Below are 12,827 nucleotides of genomic sequence, written 5' to 3' on the forward strand. Positions count from 1 at the left end.
AGGCCTGAGAGACCTGGACCGAGGTAGGCCCCGCAATCCTTGGCGTCGGCAGTATATGACCAGCCCCAGGGTCAGACTCGGTCCCAGCCTCCACCAAGTTAACCCAATGTACCGTCAGCGATATATAGTGGCCCTGCCGGCAGCACTCGTCCACATGTCCGTGGTCAGGTGGACCTTGTCAGAAACGGCGTTGGTCAGGGCACGGATGATGTTGTCTGACACGTGCTTGTGCAGGGCTGGGATGGCATATCGGGAAAAGTAGTGGCGGCTGGGGACCGAATACCGAGGGGCGTCCGCCACCATGAGGTTGCGAAAGGCCTCGGTCTCTACCAGCCTATAGGGCAGCATCTCCAGGCTAAGCAGTTTGGAGATGTGGACGTTGAGGGCTTGGGTGTGTGGGTGGGTTGCACTGTACTTTCTCTTGCGCTCCAGTGTCTGGGGTATGGAGAGCTGAACACAGCGCATGGAGACATTGGTGGATGCTGTGGAGGATCGTGGAGGCGAAGGTGTGGTTTTCGCACGGGAGGTGTTTGGGCCGGGGTCCTGGGCAGGGGGCTGACTAGCAGAGGCAGCAGGTGACACAGGGGAAGGAGCAGTGGTGTGCCCGGCCAGAGGTGAACGGCCTTGGTTCCATTGAGTGGGGTGTTTAGCATTCATATGCCTGCGCATACTGGTGGTGGTTAAGCTGGTAGTGGTGGAACCCCTGCTGATCCTGGTGTGGCACAGGTTGCACACCACAGTCCGTCGGTCATCCGGTGTTTCTTTAAAGAACCTCCAGACTTCCAAAAATCAAGCCCTCGCCACGGGAGCTTCAATACGTGAAACATTTGGCGCTGATGCACTAGCTCTGGCCCTGCCTCTCCGTCTGGCCCCACAACTGCCTCTTCCAACCTGTTCTCGTCGAGGACTCGCCTCTGTCTCAGAAGCACTGTGTTCACCCGGCCTATCAACCCAGCTTGGGTCTGTCACCTCATCATCCTCCGATACCTCAGTCTGCTTCGGACTTCCTGCCCTGACAACAATTTCACCACTGTCTGACAACCCTGTCTCCTCATCGTCCGACACCTCTTTACACACTTCTTCCACTACGTCAACAATGTCATCATCATCCACAGACTGCGACCGGTGGAAAACCTAGGCATCAGAAAAGAGCTCAGCAGCAACCGGACAAGTGGTTTGTAACTCTGGGAAGGGTCCAGAAAACAGTTCCTCAGAGTATGCAGGTTCAAATGCCAAATTATCCTGGGAGGGGGCAGACTGGGGGGAAGGAGGCTGAGGTGGGGGAGTGCTGATTTCGGTGACATGGGTGGACTGCGTGGAAGACTGACTGGTGGACAAATGGCTAGAAGCATTGTCCGCAATCCACGACATCACCTGTTCGCACTGTTCTGGCCTCAACAGTGCTCTACCACGGGTCCCAGTAACTTGAGACATGAACCTAGGTAGTGTAGCTCTGTGGCGTTCCCCTGCTCCCTCACCAGCAGGTGGTGTCTCACCCCGCCCAAGACCACGGCCTCTGACCCCTGCAGTAGTGGGACGCCCACGCCTTCGTCCTCTACCCCTAGCCCTCGGGTTCAACATTTTCAAAATTAAAGTGTAAACTGTAAATTTTTTTAGTTTTTTTGTGTTTTTGTTTTTTTTTTTAAAAAGGATGCTATCCTATTGCTATGGCTAGTTTCTAACCTACACTGACAGCACACAACAGGATTTTGTGCTGTGCCTGATGACGTTTAGTTTTTAAAAAAAAAAAAAAAAGAAAAAGCAGACTGTGCCTAATTCAATCAAACCCCCAATAAATTGTCCCACTTAGGTGTTTGAGATGGATATGTGTGTCACCAAGAGCTATACAGAACGTTCGCAAGACTCCCTGCAAATTCGTCACAATATGGTACTAGCTGCACTACTAGTGCCAGCAAGGCCAGCCACAAGCAAATCAACAAAATATATATATATAACGCTATTGTAGGCCTAAGAAAGCCGGTTGGGTTCTTGTATGCCTAGTTTCTAACCTACACTGACAGCACACAACAACTGGATTTTAAGTCACTTTAAGTTCTGAAAAAAAAAAAAAAATCGTCAGACTCTGCCTAATTCAATCAAACCCCTAATAAATTGTCCCACTTAGGTGTTTGAGATGGATATGTGTGTCACTAAGAGCTAAATATAACATTTGCAAGTCTCCCTGCAAATTCGTCACAATATGGTACTAGCTGCACTACTAGTGCCAGCAAGCCCAGCCACAAGCAAACAAAAAAATATATATATAACGCTATTGTAGCCCTAACAAGGGCTGTTGGGTTCTTGTAGACTCACTCCTGCCTAACAGCAAGCTAATATAACACCCTAACGCTATCCCTGCAGCAGCAGCAGCTCTCTCCCTAACGGCATCCAGACAGAGAATGATGGGAGCAGCGCTGGCAGGGGCTAGTCTATTCCAGGGTCACCTGATCAGGCCAGCCAACCACTGCTATCGACGTGTAAGGGTACCACGTCATGCTGGGTGGAGTGCAGAGTCTCCTGGCTTGTGATTGGCTCTGTTTCTGGCTGCCAAAAATCAAAACGGCGGGAGATGCCATTTTCTTGAGCTGGCGAAGTATTCGTCCGAGCAACGAGCAGTTACGAGTACGCTAATGCTCGAACGAGCATCAAGCTCGGACGAGTGTGTTCGCTCATCTCTAATATTAATGTTTAAAGTAACCCTCAATCAGAAAAGTAATTTTCACTAGGGACCCGGTGCCATCCATGCTGCCCGGGTGCCTCCATTGTTTTCTTCACTTTCACATCACTAAAATGGCCACTGAATGCTGTGGGTAAACTCTCTGTGACTTCTAGACAGCCCTCTTGAAGGAGTCAGTGGGCATTAATTTAGGAACACCAAGGGGGGCGGCAAATAAAGCAACAATAGCATCGGAGGAGAACAGAGTGCACGAGGTATGTTTGCCTTTCATGACTAATCCACAGTAGAATTTTGTGGTTTTGTAACATTAGGATTCCACTTTGCCACAAGACAAGTAATAATGGACAATAAAATGGTTTCTATAAAATACCCTGGATTAGAGTTAGTTGTTCTTTATAGTCGGTCACCTTTACAGAATAAGATGAAAAAGCTGCCTCCAGGACTAAATTCCACATCCACAAAATTACAGTCAGGAATCAGGTCACATGTCAAACATGTGCGGTTAAGAGAACCCAATGTTTCCACACTGCATATAAACAAGAAAAAGTCTGTGTTAGTTTCATCTTATCTTATTTAGCTTTGTGAAGCTCCTATGTGACTCTATGGATTGTTGTTTAGAGCTGTAAACCACAAGTTTGCATATGACTCTTAGCATACTTTTAGACTGCAGTTCAGAAGTAAATATCGATCAGCTGTTCTACAAAACATTATTGGGTTACCTTGTAAAGGATTGCCCTGGGATGATTATATATATATATATATATATATATATATATATATATATATATATATACTTGAAGAAAATGTAAGCAGCACACAATGCAGTAGGTGATGGTGGGTGCAGGCACAGTAGGACCGGGCCTCGGGTCCTTTGCAAATAGAGTAGCGGAAAAAGACAGCACACCAAAAGATCCGGTATCAAGTGTAAAAGGGTATGTGTCACCCGAAAAAAGACCTATATTTGTCGATTTTTATGTTAAAGATGTTTTGAGAGTTATCACTTAAAAAAAGTTTGAAAAACACATCCCCATGTCATAGCCCTGATGTTTAGCCCATTACTGACAGAAGTGTAATTTACCTGTTCCTATGGTCCCAGCAAACATTGTTTATGTGTCTGTTTACTTGTTGAGACAACATTAACAATAAAAACTTGCACAGCAGGTGAGTGAGTGATTTTAAGCTAGTTCACTCGACCACATAACACACATATAATATTTTGTTCCAACTCCATTTAATTCTTACCTGTAAAGATGCCTTGTTCTGGGTTTGTCTTCAGTGCTCAGGAAATAACTGGTAGGGATATATAATAAAGATTAAAGGTCAGAACACAGTCAATTTGAAAAAAATTAAATTATGTAAATTTACCGCAGATCTTGATTTTTGAATATTGCTCCAGAAGACAGAATAAAATAGCATTTTTTGCATTTTTCCCATAGCATCAGGACCGGATAGTTATCTTTCTACTAGGAATCTATATATAATCTCCTATATATTTCTGCATCTATAAATCTATCAATTATCTATTTATGAATCTATCATCTTTCATATTCATATTAACAGTCCCATATTACAGATTGGCAGTTTGATTTTTGTGCCCAACTTTTAGTTTTCCCAGGGCTCCACTTTGTCTAAAACTGGCTCTGCATAGCATATAATGTTTGGTATGGGGTCTCTCAACCAGACAATATTATTAGTGTAACTACATACAAAATAGTGGCTGAACATACAGCAAGGGTCTGCTTACTACTTTACTAGAAATTCTGGAAGCTAACAGACTCCTGAGGGAAAACTGGAAGACAGAAAGAACATTTTTCGACAGCATGAATGTGGTGTCTACTAGAACCTTCATATCCATGGTATTATGGCTAAGACTGAAGAAGTGTTTGGCCACAGGTAGATGTTTCTGCTCATCTTTTATTGGGTGGCGATGAGACCTCGTGTCTATTCAACATAAAGGCCCACTGGCCCATTTTGTGCACACAATCAGGTAGATCACATTAGAAGTGGAACATGAAAATAATATGAAAGTTCTGATATTAAAGGGTAATTTCCGGTCACAAAATCATAGACGAATTCTGGTATTCAAATTTATTACCCTCTTTGACAACCTCCACACAGGCCTCAATTTATCAAAGGGGTTCATGACCCACTACAACATCTAACAAATGTTATCCTGAGATAGAAGGGTCATCAGAGACTGTCCCATCACACTGCCTCAGTTATCTAAATAAGGACCTCTTGACTCAACTTATTATGTTATTGCTATGGTCTTTCTGTTTACATTTTTGTGCATTACTTCTCTGTTCGCTGTGTATAATATCTGTGTCACTTCAGAAAGACTGTTATACCTTCCTGATGAAGGGACCTAAGCTGTCCCGAAAGCTTGCTTGTAACATTTTATTTTCAGGTAGCCATTAAAAGGTATCACAATCTCAAGAAGGTTACTTCATTTGATCTATCAAAAGCAACAAGAATTTCTTCAACTGGCTAACAAACAAACTTTTTTTCACCACAAATCCATACTCACACTGTTTTGTTGTTTGTGTTGTAGGCCACAATCCTTGTTACGTCCCATTCCCCAGAAGTCAACATTTGTAAAGAGTTTTCTTTCCCACCAAGCTGCAGTGAGGATGACAGAATATTAGCTTTTTGTACACTAAAATAAATACTTTACTGTTTATTTATAGAAGATGAAGACAACAGGAGAAAAGAAGGGACCTGAGAGTACAGGAGGGGGCAGTTTATGGGTTAAACCTAGAAAATCAGAGTTTTGCTCTTTGTTCCTCTGTCAGCCAAGTAAGAATTGCAGTTATTTTTTTATCTTAGTGCAGGAAGTACTTATATTTGCCATTTGTAACCTACATTTTTTTCATAGCACTATAAAGTTCACATACTTTTCTCTAACACCTCTTTCCTAAGATGAAGCATTTTCTCTGTTCACTTTGCAGGTTTCATTTCATTTTTACCATGCTGTCATATTTATATTTAAGGACAGGGCCAGGTCACTTTGGTATCTTTGGTACGACTAGGATTTAGGATAATTAAACTTTATTAGTGAAAATAACTTTTGACCTTCCTCTCCTAATCATCAGCATCACATAGGGAAACATGGTTCATTTCTGTCACGACAGTGAACTCCTCTTCTTCTAGCTTTTATAACTTATCATATTAGACTTTCTGGGGCTCAGGAAAGCCTAATCCAAGGCACCATCCTACATTACTGGGGAAGATTTATTAATCTGTTTATTAGAGAATTCTGACATAATGGGGTGGATTTAGTAATTGTGCCACAAGGACGACTGTCGGCATCGGAGATCAGTCTCCGGAAAGCACAGCCCGATGTATTAAAGCAGGGGTAGGGAACCTATGGCTCGGGAGCCAGATATGGCTCTTTTGTTGGCTGCATCTGGCTCTCAGACAGATCTTTAATAAATAGTGTTTGCGTGGGTTTTCTCCAGGTACTCCGGTTTCCTCCCACACTCCAAAACATACTGTTAGGTTGTTTAGATTGTGAGCCCCATAGGGACAGGGACCAATTTGACATGCTTTGTGCAGCGCTGCGTAATCTGTGAGCGCTATACAAAAGAATTATTATTATAAGTGATGGCTGCTATGCGCTGTTACCGCTGCCTACGTCCTTTGTATACGCCATCATCTAAGCCTGAAGAGTGTGGAAGCAAGGAGGAGCTGGCTGCAGGAAACGCTGGTAATTTTTTTTTTTTTGCTGTGGCAACCTATGTACTGGGGGGCATGTGCTGTGGCAACCTATGTACTGGGGGGGCATGTGCTGTGGCTACCTATGTACTGAGGGGCATGTGCTGTGGCAACCTACGTACTGGGGGGCATGTGCTGTGGCAACCTATGTACTGGGGGGCATGTGCTGTGGCTACCTATCTACTGGGAGGCATGTGCTGTGGCTACCTATCTACTGGGAGGCATGTGCTGTGGCTACCTATCTACTGGGAGGCATGTGCAGTGGCTACCTATCTACTGGGAGGCATGTGCAGTGGCTACCTATCTACTGGGAAGCATGTGCAGTGGCTACCTATCTACTGGGAGGCATTTGCAGTGGCTACCTATCTACTGGGAGGCATGTGCTGTGCCTAACTATACATTGGGGTCATGTGCTGTGGCAACCAATGTACTGGGGGGCATGTGCTGTGGCTACCTATTTACTTGGGGGCATGTGTTGTGGCTACCTATTTACTTGGGGGCATGTGCTGGGACTACCTATATACTGGGAGGCATCTGGTGGGTGTCAGGATTTTGAGTAGTGAACCCCTAGACCACCGCGGACAATGATGTAAGCAGACACCTAGGACTGGAGTCCAAGTGGTACTCAGTCTTCACCAGAGCCCACCACCAAGCAGGATGGTCTTGCTGCAGCCTGGTACCACCAGGTCGTTCCACAGGCGCGACTTGTCCATGGTGGCAGCCAAGGTCGAGGTACAGGATCACTAGGCAGTCTCGTGGTCAGGAACAGGTACACAGTCAAGGCAGGCGGCAATGATGCAAGGTCGGGACGGAGCAAGAGGTCAGGGCTGGCAGCGAAGGAGTAGAATCAGGAAGATGTCTAGGGTCACAACGGGAGGTTAACACTTTGGAAGGAAACACTGTGGAAAGCTTTCTCATAGGCATGAAGAACTAAGATCGGCGAGGAATGCTGGGAGCTGCTGGTCTTTATAGGGACCCGGAAAGTGGGCAGCACCACTGGCCAGCCGGGACAGGATCCGGAAAGTGGTGAGTGGAGAGGGGCATGGGTGTGCCTGCGATCCGAGACTAAGATTGCAGGGGCACCACTGACACTGGGGCTACCTATCTACTGGGGCCATTTCCATGTGGTACGGCTCTTACGGAATAACATTTTAAAATACGTGACGTTCATGGCTCTCTCAGCCAAAAAGGTTCCTGACCCCTGTATTAAAGTGATGCACAGCTGTTAGTGATTACTGGGTAGACGGAACTAATCAGTCGTGCGCCAGAAAAATGCAGACAGTAATGAAGTGTGCGCCCAAATGTTAGCTCTCAGACCAATTTTTCCTGGTCTATTGTGCACCTAAATTTGCGCCTAAAAATGCCGGCAAGATACACATAAATGTGGAGGATAACGTGGAAACGTTAGGCCAGGCCCACTTGCGCGAAAAAACTCTGAAGGAAACATTTGTTCTTTCTGGCGCAAACTCATTATAAATTCTGCGCCCAAAAAAACTTAAAATCCTGGCATTTTTTGGGCGCAGATACGATGATACATGTCCCCCAATATGTACTAAAAACTGTTTTATTATATCGTGTAATGGCAGAAATAGTCAGAAAATGAGTTTATAAGATTATGCAAATGAGCTCAAGGTTCTTTGGCCTACGTCACCAGAGCACCTCCCGGATGTGGATCCTGCAGATATAAGGTGACGTCACAATTGAGAGGCTAATTTTATTGTTTTCTAAATTAAGCTCCTATTTCTGTCTTTCCAGGTTTTAATAAAAAAAGGTAGATGTCCTTTAAAGGTAAACATCTTAGCACACATAAGAAATTTAACCCTTTGGCACAGTAAAATGTTTTCTATTTACAATCCAGTTATACCTTAAAGAGGACCTTACACGACCTCACACATGTTGAGATCAGCATACAATTCTATAGGGGCTGCTACACAGACATGGACATGAAGTTTACATGGTGTTTGCCCTTACATCACATTTGCGGTAATGTGGCGTTAACCTTGACATGCCGATTTTGTGGCGTTATGGTGGCACTTGCGTTTACATGGTGGATGCATCGCGTTAATGCATACAAGGAGCTCACAATTACATTGGGTTTGTTAAAGGAAACCTACCACTTTAAAATTGTACTTCTAAGCATCAAATACGGTGCACCAGCTGTAAACCGCTGTATTGCTTTTAAACACTTTTTTAATCTTTATATTCGAAGCAGCTTCGGCGCACGGTGATACGCGCTTAACGCACCATGCGCGCGACCTTGCGCGTATCACTGTGCGGCGAACCTGCTTCGAATATAAAGATTAAAAAAGTGTTTAAAAGCAATACAGCGGTTTATGGAGATAACAAAGATATGCTCCGGCACCAGCTCACCCTGAGCTGGTGCACCGTATTTGATGCTTAGAAGTACAATTTTAAAGTGGTAGGGTTTGTTTAAACCTTTGCATTGCATTCAACATTTATGTGGCGTTGTGACACATTAGCATTTATTGTTATGTGGAATTTGCATCTTGTTTACGCCTCCATTTACATTCAGTTTAAATTTACATCTTTTAAATGTGGTGTTTGCATTGTGTTTACTTTTACATGGTTTTATGTTGCGTTTGCATTTATGTGGAGTTTTTGTTTACATGGTGCATGCGTTTCACTGTGTTTGCATTGCACTTGCATTACATGACAATTGCGTTTACGTGATGTTTGCATCCCGTTTATACTTATGTTTTGTTTGTGTCATATTTGCATTGTATTTACATTTATGTGGTCTTTGTATTTACATGGCATTTGTTTAGTATTTTGCATTTGTGTTTATGCAGCGTTTGGGTCACATTTACGTGAAGTTTGCATCATGTTAAGGTTGCATTTGCGTTTACGTAGTGTAAGCATTGTGTTTACATGGCATTTGCATTTACATGGTGTTTGCATCGCATTTACGCGGCGTTTGCATCGTGTTTACGATGCATTCTGTTTATGATGCATTTGTATCACATTTACGTAGCATTCTCCTCTACATTGCTTTTGGGTCACATTCGCATGAGCATTTCTTTTGCGTCTATTAGCATTTACATAGCGTTTCCATCACGTTTGCGCTTACATTGCATTTAAAATTTATTGGTGTTTACAGCACATTTTTGTTTACATTGCCCTTCCCAGACCATGACTAAGAATTTAAGATTATTGTATTTTTAATGGAGAATTAAAGTTTATTAGATTTTTTTCATTTTTGAGTGCTGGAGAAATTACTTTTTTTCTTTGGATTTGCCACTATGGAACCGACCCGGCTTTCTCTCCCTCTCCTGTGCACCTTCAACAAAGTAGTCTACTACTTGGAGATCATGGGTTGCTGAGCTGTAATTGCAACTTGCATTTTTGTTTTTCTTGTGATATTCTTCTTTACCTGTGTGGAGAACATGGCTATATGGACATAATCCCCCTGTCCTCCTTGCTTTACTGGTACCAGGAGGAAAGTAAAATCTTCAGAAAACACAGGGGCAGCCTTTAAAAAGAGCAGAGTAATATAAAAAGTAAGGGCAAGAAAGGAATCATCTGAAGATAACACTATACAGTCAAGTAAATTCTGCTGTCAGCCTAGAAGAAAGTAGGACATCAAGGTTCATCCTCAGATTTTCTATGCATCGGATGCAGCAATAAACTAATTAAAATGGTGCCACAGGGATAACAATGCTAGCGCTATGCTACTTGTCTTTGGAGGTTTGATTATTAGAAGCTTGCCTATTTTTCAGTTACATAAAAGCAAAGAAGTTTTATAATGAAAGTTCTTTGCATACGAGGAGTCATTTGAGAATGTATTAAAGAGGACCTTTCACCCTTAAAAAACGCACTAGGAGCTGCTTACTAATGTAAGCAGCTTCTAGCGCTACCCCATTATTAGCAGTGTTCAACCGCTAGCTTTAATCAGAACCCTCCGATAAAGGTAGCAGACACATAGCCTCAGAACGCCGGACCGAGCGGTCCATGGAGGCGGGGACTGCTGCATGAAGCCCGGGAGTCACCACCGGCCTACGGCGTGGGAGAGGCGGTCTGGGAAGAAGCACCGACTTGGACCGCCCCCTTATGATATAAAGTAGATTTATATCAATGAGGAACGTTTCTGTTTCACATCCAGAAGTCTTTCTCAAGTTTGCTGTCATTTTACAGCAAATTACTGTAAACGGGAAGAAGGAGGGGACCCTGAAATCTGCTATCTGCAAAATATAAGGTACCCTAAATTTTAAAGGGAATAATATTTCAAGATGTCTTTACCTGACTGCTGATCCAGACATCTGAAGAAGTTCTGTACTTCTAAACACAAAATAAGTCATAGTATTATTATTTTGACCATGTGCTAATGGGATTAAGCATAATGACAATAATTGAATGGTAACATATGAAGATACTTATGCTTCTGCGGACAATGAAGCATCTCTGGAGAGATGTGAGATGAGTAACGGACAAGACTGCAGTGTCTTCTTGTGTTAGAGGTGACAAGGGGATGTTGTTCAGGAGATGGCCATGCTGATGTCAGTTAGTGATCACTAGTGATAATGAAAATAATGAATCAATTATGAAACAAATGAAGGCATCATATTGTATGAGATGTCACATGACGTAATGAGCAGGACATTGGTAAAGCAGGTAATCATTTTTCTCTCAGCTAAATGTAGATATATACATAGGCAAAGCTGGTGAAATATGATAAACACAAGAAGATTGGGGTACTCTAAATGTAATAATTGGAAACAATCATATGCCAGGGCACTATGGGTATTGGACACTAGTCTAACAAAGGAAGTTCTTATCCTGGTTATGACGCCAGCTATAGTGGTGATCAGCTGAGAATGACTATACACCTCCTGAATTATAATAGACCATGCCATCGTTTGACTGGGCTTTCTGCCACACAGATTACACAGTACATATGAACTAAAGATGAAGAAATCTCAATTTTATGGATCCAGTCCCAGATTTGATTGAAAATGTGTTGAAAAACTATGTGAACTAATTATTTGTCCATAATTTTATTTTTATAGATTTACTGCAGAATTCATTGTAATACAATTTATTAAAAATCATCTAATCTTTTACCAAATGTTTCATAAGTAATTAGTACAGTTTTTCTGGTCACTATATTTAGTATGTTTTCTATTTTCCCTCTTTAGACTAGCTGGTCTAAAGGCTTGTGGGTGGAGACTAGCTGATGTGATGGCTTGTGCCACTAGTTCGCAAAATGGCAAAAAGTGGCATTTTCGACTTTGGGCGGTATTTTCTGTCACAGAGTTTAATGCTGGAAATAACAGTATATTCTGATAGATTGGACATTTTGGAATGCAGCGTTATCTAACATGTTTCTGATATATATCCACCAACACAAATGACATTTATAATGAAGTATTCTAAGACAGCTGCCCAACGTAGCACATTTTGTAAAGCAGTTACAGTCTCATGTTTATGTGAAAGTTCTAAGTTTCTGGATGAAAAGAATTCAAATGAGGGTTTCCTTCTTAGGCTTCTAATAATACTTAAACTAACAGCCTTATTATTAATTCAGCAGTGTAATACTCTTATAAAGGCCTAAAGTGAAGTTCTGGTGGAAAACAGATAATATATGATGCTATTTGTACAAAAACCTATGGTAATATCTTATCATTATTCTGATAAGCTTACTTTTCTAATATGTTATGTAAGTTATCGAGTACAATGCTCCCTGTATCTGTTATTTTATTTCTTCTACCGTGGGTTTCTAAGAATGAACACATTGGAATAAGCCTTTATAAGACTACAGCAATGTCACATTTGGTTACCGTAATAAATTAATAAGTAGATAAAATAAACAAATCTGTTACATCCTTCCAGACAACCATTTGTAATGCATTTTACCATTTTTCCCATAAGTAAAGTAAGGTTTCCCATAAGAGGATTAACATTAATGGAAATAAATACTTACTTCCATACAGGCACCAGTAGTTGTATCACAAATGGTGAGAAGGGAAAGATTTTGTGGGCGGTTTAGCCACTGCACTGCCAGTTGAGTGTTTGTTACCCACATGACCAGGGTGATATAGTACTCCCTTATGAAAAAAAGAATGGCATTAATCAATGGCAATGGTACATAATCTATTGCAAAATAAATTAGATTTCTTAAACATTGTCAGATTTTGTGCCCATATTACGTCAGTGATGTTGGTGACCCATGGATAGGGATAGGTCATCACTATCAGAGCAGTGGGGACATTCACATCCAGGCCCGGACTGGCCCACAGGTGAATCAACAGGTGGAACCCTGTCCCAGGTGGTCCCCCAGCTCCTACATAAAGAGCACACGGCAGAGGCCTGCTGCTTTGTGGGCATATAGTATTGGCTTTCAAAGTTAAGAAGATCTAGGTTCAAGGTAGAAGCCATTCAACAGGTTACTGTTAATAGTCTGATGCATGGACAAGGGAGC

The 12,827-nt window shown here is 42.4% G+C and overlaps 1 protein-coding gene across 5 annotated transcripts in view; it reads right to left on the minus strand.

The window, feature by feature from the left end:
* LOC140117898 (inactive dipeptidyl peptidase 10-like) overlaps nucleotides 1-12,827 on the minus strand; it is a 100,275-nt gene that overhangs the window by 54,531 nt on the left and 32,917 nt on the right. For all 5 annotated transcript variants that reach the window (XR_011853100.1, XR_011853101.1, XM_072135098.1 and 2 more), the window contains 6 exons: nucleotides 12,330-12,453; nucleotides 10,649-10,687; nucleotides 9,783-9,881; nucleotides 5,205-5,296; nucleotides 3,920-3,967; nucleotides 3,085-3,203 (listed from right to left, as the gene is read on the minus strand). Coding sequence is in view for 3 of the 5 variants with exons in the window: in XM_072135098.1 (XP_071991199.1) it covers nucleotides 3,085-3,203; nucleotides 3,920-3,967; nucleotides 5,205-5,296; nucleotides 9,783-9,881; nucleotides 10,649-10,687; nucleotides 12,330-12,453 (521 nt within the window). In the remaining 2 variants the exon portion in view is untranslated. The remainder of the gene's footprint in view (nucleotides 1-3,084; nucleotides 3,204-3,919; nucleotides 3,968-5,204; nucleotides 5,297-9,782; nucleotides 9,882-10,648; nucleotides 10,688-12,329; nucleotides 12,454-12,827) is intronic.

Source organism: Engystomops pustulosus, chromosome 2, assembly GCF_040894005.1.
Source record: "Engystomops pustulosus chromosome 2, aEngPut4.maternal, whole genome shotgun sequence".
Taxonomy (NCBI): Eukaryota; Metazoa; Chordata; class Amphibia; order Anura; family Leptodactylidae; genus Engystomops; species Engystomops pustulosus.